The sequence below is a fragment of the Papio anubis genome, chromosome 16 (genome assembly GCF_008728515.1).
Source record: "Papio anubis isolate 15944 chromosome 16, Panubis1.0, whole genome shotgun sequence".
NCBI lineage: Eukaryota > Metazoa > Chordata > Mammalia > Primates > Cercopithecidae > Papio > Papio anubis.
This window is the reverse complement of record NC_044991.1, coordinates 22,636,102-22,652,608: the sequence shown is the minus strand read 5'-3', so window position 1 is coordinate 22,652,608 and position 16,507 is coordinate 22,636,102. Positions and strand designations below refer to the sequence as shown.

The 16,507-nt window shown below is 43.0% G+C and overlaps 1 protein-coding gene across 4 annotated transcripts in view; it reads right to left on the bottom strand.

Moving 5' to 3' along the window:
• TTC28 (tetratricopeptide repeat domain 28) overlaps positions 1-16,507 on the bottom strand; it is a 719,970-nt gene that overhangs the window by 109,076 nt on the left and 594,387 nt on the right. For all 4 annotated transcript variants that reach the window (XM_031656035.1, XM_031656036.1, XM_031656037.1 and 1 more), the window contains 3 exons: positions 7,774-9,115; positions 5,992-6,515; positions 1,908-2,017 (listed from right to left, as the gene is read on the bottom strand). In XM_031656035.1, the coding sequence (XP_031511895.1) occupies positions 1,908-2,017; positions 5,992-6,515; positions 7,774-9,115 (1,976 nt within the window). The remainder of the gene's footprint in view (positions 1-1,907; positions 2,018-5,991; positions 6,516-7,773; positions 9,116-16,507) is intronic.

Here is a 16,507-nt window from a genome sequence, read left to right as displayed (position 1 = left end):
GCATGACTCAGTGAGTTTGGAGCACAGGCACACAACTCTGCTAGTTATGTAACCACACCACGTGAGGCGCATTAGGTGACCACCTATGTGATCAGAGCCACCATTGTCTTTAAAAGGTATAATTACCCTGCTAACGCCGTATACATGGCTCGCGCCCGGGCTTGCTCATGCCCAGAGAAAGTAAAGCCATGGTGAAACTGTCTACACTTCCTTGAGTGTTTTTCCAGCTACCTGCCACTCGCCCACTGACTCCCCTTGGACCTCAGTTAGAACCTGACACCAGGTAGGTCCTTGTGGACCTGAAAAGGCATCAGATCATACCTAGTAAATTACAGTTTATATAATCAATTTTTGACAAATAAGGGGATCTAAAAGACAGGAATTATAGACTTATGGTCTTAAAGATATTAAAACAGATATTAATCCACCAAGTGCTGATTTCTATTAAAACAAAAAGCCTCTCCTCTTGTCATCAGGCAACCACAATTCACCACCCTCACGCCTCATGGTGAGGAAGGATGGGAGTGAGAACAGGTATGGTGGAGGCATGCTGGAAATGAACAAGCCTGAGGGGAAGAGAGCGCCACACTCTCTGAAGGATGATAGCTCTTTGCAGATGGTTCAGTGCCCCAGGGTCAGATCATCACTGGGCAAGCTCTTCAAGGAGCCATGCCCACTCACATAGACACTCTGAGGACCAGATAATTGCTATTCGGAACGGAGTCACTGTCCTGATGCTCTAACAGGCTTCTCCATCAGTGAGGCTACAGACTTTTCTGACTCTGATATTTTCTTTTTTTTTTTTTCCCCTCATGCCACACTGTCTAAGATGACTCTGATACTTATATGCTGGAAACTCAGTATCAAATTTTAAATTTATCCAAACTTAAAAAGCAGAATTCTAAGACTACTTGCTTCTCAGCCTTTTGGCTAAGATCAAGTACAGAATTCTAAGACTAAGAGACATAGACCCAGAGAGCGGTAAGAGAATATGTTCCTAACTCTGCCACTAATTGGCTGTGTGACTTTTGGCAAGACTCAGAGACTCAATTTCTTCCTCTCTATAAAGAGGATAGTTTCTACCTCACAGGGTTATTTTAAGGATCAAATTCATTGAGCTATAATAAGTACTTTGAAAATTGCAAATCACAAGATCAACACAGGTTTTACTTTTTATAACCAGGAAATTAGAGAATTAATCCTTTACATTGCCTTTAATCATTTTCAAAGTACAGTAAAACACCCTAACATTCTAGAATGCTATGGTGCAAATTCAGTCGCATCTCTTCAACTCTAGTGAGCACCTCTGGATAGGAGTCTCGATGTCCTTATCCTTGTTCCTCTCTGCCTAGCACAATGTCCTCTGCAGTCACCACTCACATGCTCGCTATCTGGATGAGCGTGTGATCTTAGATGCAGCCATCTCACTACTCCTCCAACCTAACAGAGGAGGCCCATAACTCAAGGGATCTTTCTACTCTCCAGGGCCAGCATGACAAGGGACTTTCCTTCAACTACTTGCATATATGCAGAAATATGGCCTTATTGTAAAAGAGGGAAAGAGAGAAGTTATATCTATTAATATATCTAGAAACATGAAATTTAATTATGAATTCTTGTTTTCCTTCTGTCATGAAATGAATTTCATATTAATGTTTAATGGGGAGCAATAGCACTTAATACAAGAATTCTTAAGAAATTATTGAGGAATCTATCACATGAGTGAGCAAAAATCTTTACTGATTGTTCTAATACTTCTGGGCTAGTACAGGCTGGAAATCATACACCTTAGCCCAAGGGTAGAAGTCAGTGCCTCTTGTAAATGCCATCACTACTAGGATAGTAATCCTAAGGTCTCCCATGCTTCTGGAAACAAAAAATCCACTTCAGTCAGGGGTTCTGCTTACCTGGTGTTGGGCCTCCTCCAAGTTTCCACTAGCCCAAAGGGAGAGGCCAAGGCCATGGCGAATTTTTGCCTCATCTTCTCTTCGGCCCAGTTGCTCAGCTAACCTTAAACCTGAAACCAGATAGAGAAATTTAAGGAAACATAGAAGACGGATAATTCCACTATCCTAAGGAGTCCTGGAGGGTCATTTTACTTTTGTGTTTTTGTTTTGAGACAGGGTCTCACTCTGTTCCCCAGACTGGAGTGCAATGGCGGCTCACTGCAGCCTTGACCTCCCCAGGCTCAGGTGATCCACCTCAGTCAGCCTCCAGAGTACCTGGGACTACAGGCACAGGCCACCACAACCCGGCTGGCTTTTGTATTTTTTGGTAGGCATGGGGTTTCACCATGTTGCCCAGGCTGGTATCCAGTTCCTGATCCACCTACCTCAAGTGAGTCACCCACCCTGGCCTCCTAAAGTGCTGGGATAGCCACTGCTCCCACCCAATTTTGCTTCAGGTGTCTATAAAAGAATGTTAACAAGAGCTACTCAGGAGACTGAGGCAGGAGGACTGCTTAAGCCCAGGAGTAAGAATCTAGCCTGGGCAACTTAGTGAGACCCATCTCTTAAAAAAAAAAAGAATACTAACAACACAGCTAGATAAAATGAGGATAAGAGCTGAATCAGCCAAGGTAGAATAAGCCTTCTCTTCAAATTCTGTGTTGGTAGCAACATTTCCAGGATTTCCAGGATGCCTTGGCAAGAGCTCAGGTGATGGCTATCAGCAGGAGACAGGTTTGCTGGGCAGGCAGAAACACTAAAACAAGTGAAACTTAATCTGGTCACCCTCCTAAATTTGAAATCCACAGCTTTGCAAAGGAAAACTCCTGGCTGATAAACTTATCTAACCTGATTCTTTGGCTGGCAAAGCTCTTCCTGATAGTTAAATATAGAAGGCAAAAGAGTATTTTTCCTTTCTCACGTGCACAGCATCCAATGAGCATTAATAGAAGACACATACGATGTTCTCCTGAAAGCAGAATATGAACACAGCCTGACCCTGCCTTTTGTTACTGATGTTACTGACACATTTCATGTCTAATCTGTTTTCCCTTTCAGTTTAAGACTTTGATGTGCCTCAGCAGGGTTGCAAAACCAGTGCTATTGTAAGGCAAAAACCTTAAATGAGACCATCCTCATTTTAATAGCCTTCAGGTAGGCACCTGCAGTTTGGGTCACTTACCCACAGCAAGCTTCGGGGTTTCAGGACACCAGCAACCTCCAGAGCTTTGTGAGAGTCAAATCTGAAGGCAACCATTTATTGTATTGGTCACTAGGCAGTTCTCAGCATCACTTTGCCCTCATTACCCTGCTCACTGTACATAGAAGCTAGCCTGTGCAGAGACAGCATGAAGGCTCCCACCGTACAACTGCACATACAAAGGAAGGACTTCCTTCTTCTAATCTAATTCAGGGTAGATGGAAGCCTGCCTCTGATCATGCTGGGCCTGTGCAATTTCAGACTTTTGAAAAGGAATTGAGTCTGTTGAAAGGGTAAGAAAAGTGACACTCAGGTTCAAGGTCATAAATATACATTTCAAAATGCTCATAACTCAGAAAACTTAGAAACAACACTTTAAGTTTAAATCATATTATTGGATAACAAAAATATTTGTAAATAATTCACATATTTAAACACCTCACAGAATAGAAAAACATAGGAAAGAAGATGGTTCTTGGGAGAAAACCAGAAGGATACTGATTGTTTAAATCTTCAATAAGCTAACCACATTAATTCTTCAATACAGATGTCCCTTCTAGGTCAAGATCTATGAGTCAGAAGTAAAATTCATTGAGACAATTCCTGCTTAGAAGCCATGTTCTATGAGAACAGGGACTGTGCTTTGTTCCTGCTATATCCTCAGCATGTAGGACTCTAGCTGAGGTTCAACAATGAAGAGTTAAAAGCCCACTGGATAGACATGGTATCTGTCCTGCCGCAGCTTCTCTCTGCTTCTGCCTCTTAGGAATCTGACACCCATCCAGCTCTCCTAGAACCTATAGTTTGTCAGGGACTGGTCCCAGGTAAGTCACCAAATTGATCCATGCTCCCTTTCTCCATTTGCAAGAAGAGGAAGGGCTGGGTGAGACCAGTGGTTTTATCCAGAGGTGTCTCCCTCCACAGCACCTGGAAAGCTTGTTCATAAGACTCAGACCAGGCCCTACATGTGAGAATCTATTGCACTGAAGCAGGGTGATATTGATCTATAAGGCTCCACAGCCTCCAAAGCCAACGGAGAGGGAACCGTGGGGTGGCTTCCAGATAAACTAGTCCCTCCTTGCCAGAGGCTGCAGACCTAACTCAGAGCGTTTGGAAAGCACTGTCCAGGTGTCCTGCACTCATGAGAAGAGGCACTCTGGTTTGGCCCACGAGGAAAGTCATCGGCTGCAGGCTCTCTAGTGGACACATCCACAAGACAGACACCGTAGAGATGCTACAAATTAGAGTTTTTAGATCTCTGCAAGACTTAAAAAATTACAAGAAACAATAAAAATGAACTTGAGAGTTTTCCATAAATATAGAATTGCGTTGCAATGTCTCAGGCAAACCAGCTGTTTCATGAAAATAGTATTTCAGGAAGTACAAAAGAACACAGCTGAAAAGTTGTCATATGACTGAATTTAATAGTTTTTACAAATTCAAATGAAAATTGCTCCTCATCTGTTGGAATTTTACCACAGTCATGTTTCAGGAAATTAGAAGCCAACATTTTCATTTAATGCATTCAGGCAGAGCCCCATGTGGATAGAAGGGGAGCTAGATAAGGTCTGGGAAGTGGCTTCCAGACTCTCTGTAACCTCTCAGACTGCAGGCCAGCGCAGTCCCTGGTCCGTTGCAAGGAGACCAGCGAATCATCAGCTCTTCACCCATTCTCCTCTTTGCTTCCTGCTTATCTCTCTCCTGGCTTCCCAGTGGGGGCTCGGGAGTATAAGGGGATAGGATGCCCAACCCTACTCTGCAATTGTAAAGTTAGAAACAACTTCAGAGAGGATCTTGTGTGGTTTCTGGGTTGGAAAACTTGGGCTGGGCCCTACTCCTTGACTAACTGACCACATGATGAGGATTGAATCACTGTACTTCTCTGAGCCTCAGGTGATTCAACGGCAAAAATGGGAATAAAAAGATATACCTCACAAGACTATCGTGAGAACTGAATCAGATTAAACAAACTTTATGTGCAAAGCCCCGTGGAAATGAGAATTTTTGCTTGAAATCAGTAACCATTCCTTTAACCAGTGAGCTATGTGCCCTTTTTCCCTTCTAGGATGAGAGGATCCAATATGCCTGTGTAAGGGGAAGGACTTTTAAGAGCAGAAAGCCCCATATCAATGTAAAGAGGTGGAGGGCAAACGCATTGCTGTGGGACTTCTGCTTTCGGAGGAAGGAAGGATCCAAGGTGAAACTGTGCAGCCTTCAGTATCTAGGCCTGCCTGGAACAAGACCCTACTGTGGCACCAGCCCAAGCACCGTAGGTGACAAATGCTGGGAAAGAAGCCTGGTTTACTGCTTGAGTGCCCCTCAGACTGACACTTCTGGATTAGACCTCAGCTGCCGTGTCAGAACTGACTTCTATAAAGTTTTAATATGGTTAGTTTAGATATTCTCTAGAGGGACAACAGAGCTTGGAGCAGATGGACATTTTCTTCTGATTGAAACCCTTACAATTTTTTAGGATTACATCTTACTTGATTCATCTGTGTGAGAACATGTTGCTCATTCCACAGAGGGTTCTGAAAAGCAAGGAGGGTCTCAGCTCCTTGGGCAGCTGGCGAGCAGTAGATGCTGTCACTGAGAGAATAAGACAATCTGGGTCTGAGAGAGCAGGGCAAGGTGCTATGGACAATGAAACACCTTAGTACTATCAAGGGACACCTGGTGGGGATTCTGTGATTCTGGAGTTGAACTGACAATGTGGCCTCTGAGACCCTTACTCCACACAGAAGTGGCCACTCAAACTGTGCGTACTTCCTTCTGAGTCTTGAGTTCTGACTCTGAACTTGACTTCAAGTAGGGCAAGAGAACACAATGGGCCTTTTCACCTACCTTCCTGTAAGTACATGACTGCTTGGGAATAGTTCTGCAAGGCATGATGGGTCCTTCCAAGGCTACTATATGACACCGTCTTGGCCGCCAAGTCATTCATCTGTGCAGCAATGCTCAAGTGCTGTTCTTGATAGACCACAGCCCTCTCGAAGGTGCCCAGGGATTCATAAGTCAGGCCCAGGTTCCCATAGGCTCGGCCCTGGCATGTGGGGTTGTTGGTTTCCTCTGCTATCTGCAGATCAAGCTGGTGGTACTGCAGGGCTGTGTCATACTCCCCCATCTGCTGGTAAACGCCCCCCAGGCCACAGGCTGCGTCACTCTCCAGGGCTCGGTCTTTCATATCTCTAGCAATGTTCAGCTGGCGTTCAAGGCAGGAAATGGCTTGTTCGTAATTCCCTAATTGGCTGTGCAGACTTCCCAGTTCTCCATAGGCCTGGGCTTTATTGAAGGCCTCCCCGAGCTCATGGGCAACCACGAGCCTCTTTTCAAAGCATACGAGGGCTTGCTGCAAGCTCCCCATTGCCCTGTGGGGATGTAGACAGAAAAGCAATGACATTATTTCGTGCAGGTGCAGACATGCTAAAGCCCCTGAGAAAATGAAAAGCATTTGTCACTGTCACTTACTATAGAAGCTCTTAACTCCTCTTCTAGCTAAAATCTATCATATGCCCTTAGAGTGAGATGCAGAGGAATTTCATAATCTGGAAAGCAATTCAAAAGTCATCCCTTAGTGACCTTCCCAAGAGCTTGAGATTCAATGGGATATACACCCCAGAGGAAACATAAAATATATTAATAGGCACAATGATAGCAAGTGAACTGTTTGGTTCTTCAGGCCTCCCAATTTCCACTACTGCTTAGACTATGTTTTTGAAATCACTTTACAGTGGCTATAAATCTTTCACCCTGAGCTTCTCAGAGCACTCTGTGGGTGAAGATTTAGTTTGACCCTTGCCCTTCCTCCACTCCAGGAGCCCTAATCCCCTGCCTCTCTGGTGGGGCCATATATTCTGCAGACACAGGCACCTTCTTGGGTTCCCCACATTTAGGAGAAAGTATCACCTTGACCAACAGTGTGTCTTTTTGTGCTGTTAAGAGAAGACACGATAAGAGTGGAAAGAGCATGACCAAACCATTTGTGTGGGGCACGTGAATTAGTTCCCCTGAGCCTCCGATTCTGGTGATAATAAATCCCACATCCCACAGTAGATGATAATAGATGTAGAGTAATACAAAACTGCTATAACTATTAAGATATCTGTGCAAGGGACCTTGCACAGATGATGCATGCAACATAGTATATTTATGCATTCTCCTATTATCAGGTGGCTTTTCTGAGAAGCAACACAATGGGGTCTAAATAATTGTTAGATGCAGATGTTGTATTAATAAACACATTCATATAATGTGGGAGGTATTCAGAAAAGATCAGGGAAAGTGATTCGTTCACCTTCCCAATCCCTATTATCCTTCTCATTCTAATGTAGTCAAAAGGCACTGCATTTGGAGTCACAGAGCCCTGGGTTCAACTCTCAGCTGTCCCTTTTAAGCTGCAAATCTTAGGTATTAACTCAATTTCTCTGGGCTTTAGTTTCTTCATCCATAGCATAAGGGTAACAATATCAACTACTTAATTCAAATAGTTATTGGAGGAATCAGATGAGATATGTAAGAAAATGTTTGTAGTTAACAAACTGCCATGCAGACATGAAGTTGCCATTACTGTCACAAATGCTCTTTTTTGCAGAACTATAAACCACAATTGTCCTTGGTCATTTTTACCTGTGTCCATTTCCCAGGCCCCGGTAAGCCTTGGCTTGGTCTTGCATGCGATTCAGACTCTGCGCCACAGATAAATATTGTTCATAGTATTTGATAGCTTCCTCATAGTCACCCAGGGCTTCGTAGCAATCTCCCAGGTTGCCATAGGCCCGGCCCCTGTCAAGCACAGACTCATTTCCACTTAGCTGCTGCAGCATGGCCAATTGCTGCTCAAAGTAACCAATGGCTTCTTCCATCACATTCATGTTCATCTTTGTGATGCCCATGTTGCCATAGACCTGGGCTTCCAGACTTGGATCCTTCAGCTTTTGCCCTAGATCCAGTTGCTCTTCATAACACTTGAATGCCATTGTGTATTTCCCAAGGGCCATGTAGACAGCAGCCAGGTGCCCATGAGCTCTGCACTCCCCTGGCAAGTCGCTCAGCTCCTGATATACCTCCAGTTCCTGTGTGTGATAACCCAGGGCCTTGTCATACTTCTGGATCATTCGGTATGCAGTGCCAAGGGCTGCATATGCACTGGCTTCTAATCTTCTGTCCTTTACCTGGTGAGCTAAGCCCAGCTGTTGCTCGTAGAATTTTATTGCACCATTTATATCTTTTTTACAGATGAATATATCGCCCAGGTTCCCTAGGGCTCGAAATTTAGCCTGGGAATTATTCAGAGACTGGGCTAGGGACAGTAGGTACTTCTGACACTCTTCAGCTTTACTGAAATTCAGCAGAGCCTTGAACGCTAGGCCCAAGTTGCAGTAGGCTTTTGCTTGGCTCAACTTGTCATGAAGGTCTTTGGCCAGTGCCAGATCCTGTTCGTAGTACTTCACTGCCTCCTGATAATTTCCAAGGCAGTAATGGGCATAGCCAAGATTGTGGCAGACCTTCCCTTCTCCTTCCATGTCTTGAAGGTCGGGAGCAAGCCGGAGGTACTGTTCATAATAGGGGGCAGCCTGGACATACTCTCCCCGAGAGCAGTGGAAATTGCCCAGGTTGCTGAGGGCCCGGGCCTCGCTCTGGATGTCTCGTAGCTCCCGGGCAATGTTCAAGTGGTTCTGATAGTGTTGCAGGGCCCGGTCATGGGCACCCAGGGCCTGGTAGGCCACGGCAAGGTTCCCATGTGTGGAAGCCTGTGAGGCGCGGTCATTCACTTCCATGGAGATCTGCAGCTCCTGCCGATGGTATTTGACCGCCTGGTCGTACATGCCCAGGGCATTGTAGGCATTGCCCATATTCCCATAGGCACGGCCCTGGGCAGCATAATCACTCAGCTCCTGGGCGATGCACAGGTGGGTCTTGTGGAGTTTCAGTGCAGTGTCATAATCACCTTTCATCTGGTGTATGATTCCTGAGAAAGAGAATAAAAGAACAGACTAAGACTGAAATAACTGATTTGCAATGTAGAAAGAAATTTAATTTGCATCTCAATTTATAGTAAAACGCAATCCAGATGAATTAAAGAATTTAAAATAACAGAAGGTAAAATTAAATATTTATTAGCTCTCCAGAGGGAGGATAGCTTAAGTTTCAAAGCAACAGAAAAAAACATTTACAGATTTTATTACAAAAATAAGAATGTTTGTACTACAAATACATATCTAAAATGAAAAGGCAAAACAATATGGGAAAATATATTAAACATAAATGAAAAAGTTCAATAGCTACCGTGTGTGAAGAGTTTACTTGGTTTGATTTTTAAAAAATGAAGATCCCAATTTACTAAAATAGGCAAAGACCTGTAAATGTTAGCAGACAACTCACATCCAAAGAAATACAAAGAGTAACCACAGGGGAAAATGCTAATTTCCTTTAATAATCAATGAAATGCAAAAATAAAGCAACCCTGAAGTACCATTTTACTTCAGCTAAATGAGCAAACAAAAAAATTAACCACAATTCCCACACTGATGAGATTGTCCTAAAATTGGTAAACATACCAACTGCTGGGGACATAAACTGGAACAACCTTTTTGCACAAGCAGCCTGGCAAGAACCACAAATGCGCTCCTACTCTGACCCAGCAATCTTACTCAAGGGAAAGTATCCTAAGAAAATAATCTGACAAACACAAAAGATTGCATAACAATACACGTAACAACCTTCAGTGTGGCACTATAGACTACTGGAAAATCAGAAACATCTTAAATGTGAAACACTGGGGGATTGTATAAGTACATTTTGGTATATCAACTCAATAGAGAATTATGCAGTCGTTAAAAAGATAATTATGAAGTCTATACTGAAAAATAGGGAAACAATGTTCTTGTAATCATATTAAGTGGAAAAATCAGGAAAAAATGCTGCATGCTCCCATGATAATAACTAGGAAAATAAGTACGTCCATACGCATGGACAAACTCTTGACGGGGTTATACAAAAAGAAAAATAGTTGCCTTGTTAGGTAGTGGAATTTCAGTAATTTTTGTTCTAAAAGCTCTTATAATTCTGCTATCCTGCTTTTATAATAACAATAACAGTGCTCCAAACAAATCTCATGAACCATATTATAGCTGCTAAGCTAAGGTATTAACAAGCAGTTAAAAATGAGTTATATCATACATATCATAAATATAAAGTAGTTTCAAATGAGGGATAACATAATGGTAACTTGGGAGCTGGCTTTAAGGAGAGCTTGGTCCATTCCAGTTGGGGCTAGAGTAGGGCCACCACTAGAAAAGGTGGCAAGAAGCTAGTACGCAAACAGGTTTCTCCTTGCCTTTGGTTTTGAACATGCTTTTCCATGCATCAGTGTGTGAGCTTTCCAGTGGTGACTAAAACCTACAGAAGCCCCAAAAGTCAAAATGCAAAGATGTGTTCTGTTAAAACATCTGAACTAAAAACAGAGGCTTTAAGCAAGAAAGCTGTGAACACCTAGCCTCCAAAATTTGTGTATCTCTCTGACACTCTTTATTCATTCATTCACTTATCCAGCAGACATTAGCTGGGCATTTATTGTATCAGAATTTGTGGTGGGCAGCAGGGGTAGAGAGAAGAATGAAGACAGAAGTCTCTGCCCCCAGAGAGCACACTGGGTCAAAAGGCAGAAGTACGCATGATCAAGGCTGAAGTCAGGGCAGGGCAGGAGCTGGGGGTACAGTGCAGGGTGAGTCTGTGGGGGCTACTCTGCTGGTCCTGACTCCTCCCTTGCATGCTGTGGAGATCTGCCCTGCCACAAGAGTCACATCTAGTCCTAGGACCCAGCCATCTCTTTGACTTAACTGGACTTAGGGTAAATCATTTAGTCTTTTTGAGTTTTATGTAGTTCATCTATAAAATGAGAAAAATAATGAACATAACACCAACCTTAGGAGGTGATAGTGAGGATCAAATGAAATAATGTATGTGCAAGAGCACTGTAAAACTACAGAGTGAAACTGCAATATTAGGTATTGAAATTATTCCCTTCTAGGAAAGGAGATTCTTGAGGTGCTGGAAATTAAATAAGCCATGGTAATTCTTCTGTATATTTTTTATAAGTAAAATATTTCATAATTTAAAAATAACTAAACAAATCATGGTACATTTATACAATGGAATAAACATGGTGACATTAAAAATGGTGAGGGGCTGGGTGGGGTGGCTCACACCTATAACCCGGCACTTTGGAAGGCTGAGACAAGAGGATCGCTTGAGCTTAGGAGTTCAAGACAAGCTTGGGTAACATAGCAAGACCCTGTCTCTACCAAAAATTAAAAAATTAGCTGGGCATGGTGGTGTGAGCCTGTAGTCCCAGCTACTTTGGAGGCTGAGGTAGGAGGATCACTTGGGCTCAGAAGTTCAAGGCTGCAGTAGGCCATGATCGCACCACTGCTCTCCAGCCTTAGTGACAGAGTGAGACCTTGTCTTTAAAAAAAAAAAAAAAAAAAAAGTGAAGTTTATTGACATAGGAAGAAATTTACAATATATTAAGAGGATATATGATCACAAAACAGTACATTTTAATGCATGCTTTAGTAGCACTGTGTATAGACATACATGTTTACATTTAAACACATAGCATAAAATGTATTAAAGGTTAAGAGTAGTAATATTTGGGTGGTAGAATTGTAAGAGTTTTTTTTTTTTTTGCTTTTTACTTATATGTATTTTAATTTTTTTTTCTATGATGAACATATAACCCTTGGTTTAAAAACAGTATTTTTGGACTCCAATCCAATAAGAAAGTAATATTCCTGGGGACTGGGTCTGGTCACTTCCCTGGGTTAGAGATGTCACCAGGATCCTTGCTGGAAGGATCAGAGCTTTTCCGAATCTGTCTCAAGGTTAGAAAATCTAAGCTTCCTGAGAGGAAATAATACCTTAGCATCACCTAGAACCCTTTTAATGCTGAAAAATTATTAGTGACAGAAATATTTCAGTTCTAAAGACCTAATTTAACATGTAGTCCTAAACCACTTTTATCTAAAGAGAAAAATTTCACATTTCGAATTTCCAGGTATCCTCAGAAGAATTTTTTTTTTCACATTTCTCCCTACTCCTTATTTACTTCCTCTCTCCTCAGTTTCTGTATTTTTTTCAATTAGGGTCAAAATATCTGTCCAGCCATCAGTCAATAGTTACGAACAGAGCCAGAGTTAGGGAGGGCAGTAGGAGTGCCGGAATCTCCCTTGGAGCACTTTCTCCCACAATGATGCCTTTGCAGTGACATTTTTTTTTCCCTCACAGCTTTTGGATTTTATTGCAATGATTTTCTTAAGCCAATATTATCACTTGTTGTTTGCTAAGATGATAGTAAGAGGAAGCAAGTGGCGAGAGACCTAGCAGGCAATTGGAGGAAGCTTGGTTTTCATATATGGCCCATCACCACCAAAGACAGGTCTCCTTGGAAGCTCCCCACTCTCCTGCAGGGTGGGACTTACCTCATCCTACAGGAAACTGGCTAAACATCAGAAAGGCACAATATAATAGAAAAGGCACAGGACTCTATGCCAGAAGTCCTGTTTACAAGCCTGGCTCCCACCTCATTCAGCTGAGTGTCTTTGTGACACTCAATACCTCTGAGCCTTTGTTATTTTCTTAAATTGAAAATATTTTGGCAATTTTTGTTTTCTCACTAATAAGGTCAGATTATAATCATTTCAAAGACAATGGCAAGAGAAACATAATAGTATGTATCAATATACTTTGTAAACTAAAACATGGTATCTAAACATAGTATGACCAGTATTTAGAGAGTGAGAAAAAGGAAAGGAATTCTATTTCTCTGACTCTCATGACCTTAAGAGTCTAGGCTAGTTAATAGTGAGCAGTTGGGATGATAATGGCTACCCAGGGTTCAATGATTTGTGAAAGAAATTGCCTGCTGGTTATGGCAAAATGATCTGATCTCCAGCCAGCTTCCCTCTGCATTCTCCTGTTCTCCTCCTGTCCTCCTTATCTTACTTTTCCAAGGGCCTATAAAGAATCATAAGAAGACTCTCAAAGGCTTCCTCACACAGACAAGAGTAAGAAGAGATGGATGGGGCTGAGCTGGGAATTGTTCATTCTCCCTGTGTCTCTACTGTCCCAGCCACTGCCAGCGTGGGGAATTCTGAATGGAACATGACACACTCTTGGCAGCCTTTCTCTTTGTTGAGGCAATATAAAAGCGGCCCAAGAGCTGCCAGCAGAGTGACTGCACATGCTGAGGAGATAATCTGCAGATCCTCCTTCCCTTTCGAGACCACAGCTTGATTTTCCAGGGCCGTCATTCAGATGAAGACTTACAGAGGGCCTGTCAGCAGGGGCGTGCTAGGTGACAACATGCTGCAGGGAGGGGAATTAAATGAAGATTAGTGGGGCAGAAGATCCTCACAAAGCCGAGTTCTCACGAGGGTGTGTGGAGGAAGGACACATCGTTATGAATTTATACATCGTCACAGCAGGTCCCCACCTATGGGTCGAGAATGGTCACTGCCATGGGAATAATAATACTTACTTCAAAGGGCTGTTGTGAGGGCCAATGCGATCATGCTCAGCAGAGGCTGGCCTAAGTGCCTCAGACATAGTAAGTGCTCAATACATTTTGCTTTTATTAGCCATTACCAGCAAAGATTAAGGGAGGTGTGAACTGCACAAGCCAAGCAGAAAAACTACTAAACATAGAATGCAGTTCCGGCTGTCTTTTCTCTTAATAATTTTGTGGAGGTAGGGGCCTCAGTGTACTGCCACAAACAATGGAAGTGGTCTTCTCATGTACTGAAAGCATTACAGTCATGATTATTAATAGTGCACAACCCAAATGGGGTTTTAAGAGTTATCTATTGTTTTCCTCTACTTTCAAACAAATTGTTTTCTGCTCCATCCTACTTAAATCACCATCTATTTCCAGAGGCAACATAAAATTTGGGAACTGGAAAAGGCCCTCCCACGGGTTCACTTTCTGAAAGATATGACCAGGGCCTAGTGAGAGGAAGTGAGTTAGTGGCAGAACTGAGGCAAGGACTCTCAGACCCACTGCCCTCAGCAGGACCAGCCCATCTGCTTTCAGGACAAGCTGGAGACATGAAGTAACTCCTATTAGTCTTGCTAGGTATGACATAGGACAGTGGCTATGCTTTATAAAGTTCTCTTCTGTTAGAAATATTTATAGAAGCATTTACACATGAAACGACATGGTGTCTATGATTTGCTTTAAAAACTGTGTGTGTGGGCCGGGCACAGTGGCTCACGCCTGTAATCCCAGCACTTTGGGAGGCCAAGGCAGGCGGATCACAAGGTCAGGAGATCGAGACCATCCTGGCGAACATGGTGAAACCCTGTCTCTACTAAAAATACAAAAAAATTAGCCGGGCGTGGTGGCGGGCACCTGTAGTCCCAGCTACTCGGGAGGCGTGGGAGGCAGGAGAATGGCATGAACCCGGGGGGCAGAGCTTGCAGTGAGTGGAGATCGTGCCACTGCACTCCAGCCTGGGCAACAGAGTGAGACCACCTCAAAAAAAAAAAAATTGTGTGTTTACGAAAACAGATGAAACAAGATTAGCAAAATGTTGATAACTGGGTTATGAGTATGTGGGAGTTCATTATACCATTTTCTCTACCTGTGTGTTCATGAACATTTCAATAATGGAAAATTAAATAATAAAGGTATACATAAAAGTTTGCACTGCATATATTCTTCTATAACCTTTTTTGATCAGGAAACTGTTCCTTGCAGTTAAGTCCTGACGTGGATGTTTAAGTCCACTTTTCTGTCTCTGGGACCACAATAGAAAGAAATTGGGTTGGTCACCAGCCTCTGTAGCTGTACCAGCCTCCACATCCTTTTCCAGGCTGGGAGAAGAACATGTAGAGACTGAAAACTACATAGCACTTTGTCCTATTGCCTTGATTTCATTTCAAATGATCTTAAAGGATAGGTTGATATTTTGTCTATCAAAGAGCCAAATGGCTGATAAATGGCTAAAATGGCTGAGAAAACCTGCTTCACAGAAAAAGTGCTGTGTACTCCCAACTGTTCCTCCTGATCCTCCTCCTCATTGGTAGAAGTGGTCCCAGGTTTTCCACAGGACCCATAATTCCAACCGTAGATATCTTTAGGTTCCCTGAACCATCTCCTTCTCAAGTTTTCACATGTAAGTTCTTCTACATGGTACTTAAAATACTGCAAAGCTGAGAGTAAGGAGGAGGTGACAGACCTGGTTAGCAAACAGATGGCTAGAATCAAAGGCATGAGAGCAAAGTGCTCTGTGTTAGAAGTGCAACCAATTGGATGTCTTATCTAACACACTTGCAGATGACTATTTATTAATATGCACCTGGAGACAAATCTCCATTACTTTTGCCAGTGATGGACAACAAACGTGTAGATTTTTTTTTTTTTTTTTTTTGAGACAGGGTCTCGTTCTGTCACCTAGGCTGAAGTACAGTGGCATGATCATGGCTCACTGCAGCCTCAATCGCCCAGGCTTAAGAGATCCTCCTGCCTCAGCATCCCATGTAGCTGGGACTACAGCTGTGCACCACTGTGTCTGGCTAATTTTTAATTAATTAATTTTTGTAGACGTGGGAGCTCACTATGTTGCCCAGGCTAGTCTCAAACTCTTGGGCTCAAGTTATCTTCCTGCCTTGGCCTCCTAAAGCCCTGGAATTGCAGGGGTAAGCCAACATGCCAGGTCAATACAGATATTTTTAAATGCAGGTAATTCCAAAAATATGTATCATTTGACTTCAGCTACAAGCAACTTCCTGATAGGTAAGCTTTTCTTGAGAACCTCTCTGTGCCTGGCTCTCTACTCCATGATCTCATTCATGCCCCAAAACAAGGTTGATACTGTGGTCTCAGAGCCCCAAAAGGTTCAAGAGCTTACTCAGGCCCACACGGCTCTAAGTGGCAGGATTGGTACTAACACTCAGGTTTTTCTGACTCAGAAGTCCATGCTCCATGCTTTTTTTTTTTTAAAGAGACAGAGTCTTGTACTCCAGTCTGTGACCCGGGCTGAAGTCCAGTGGCACAATCACAGCTCATTACAGCCTTGACCTCCTGGGCTCAAGCGATCCTCCCACCTCAGTCTCCCAAGTAGCTGGGACTATAGGCACACACCACCATACCCAGCTTAGTCCACACTCTTTTACCTTCTCCCCTCATCTGGAAATGTCTTCCAGTGAAAGACAGACATGATTCTGTGCCCATTTCTTTTCCCTCACCACACACACAAATATTTGCATCATGTGCCAATTTCTTCTTTATTAACACTAGTATACTGCTGTGGCAAACCAAGCTCTTAGCAGCTGCATATGAACAGATTGATGCCCTAGCTAA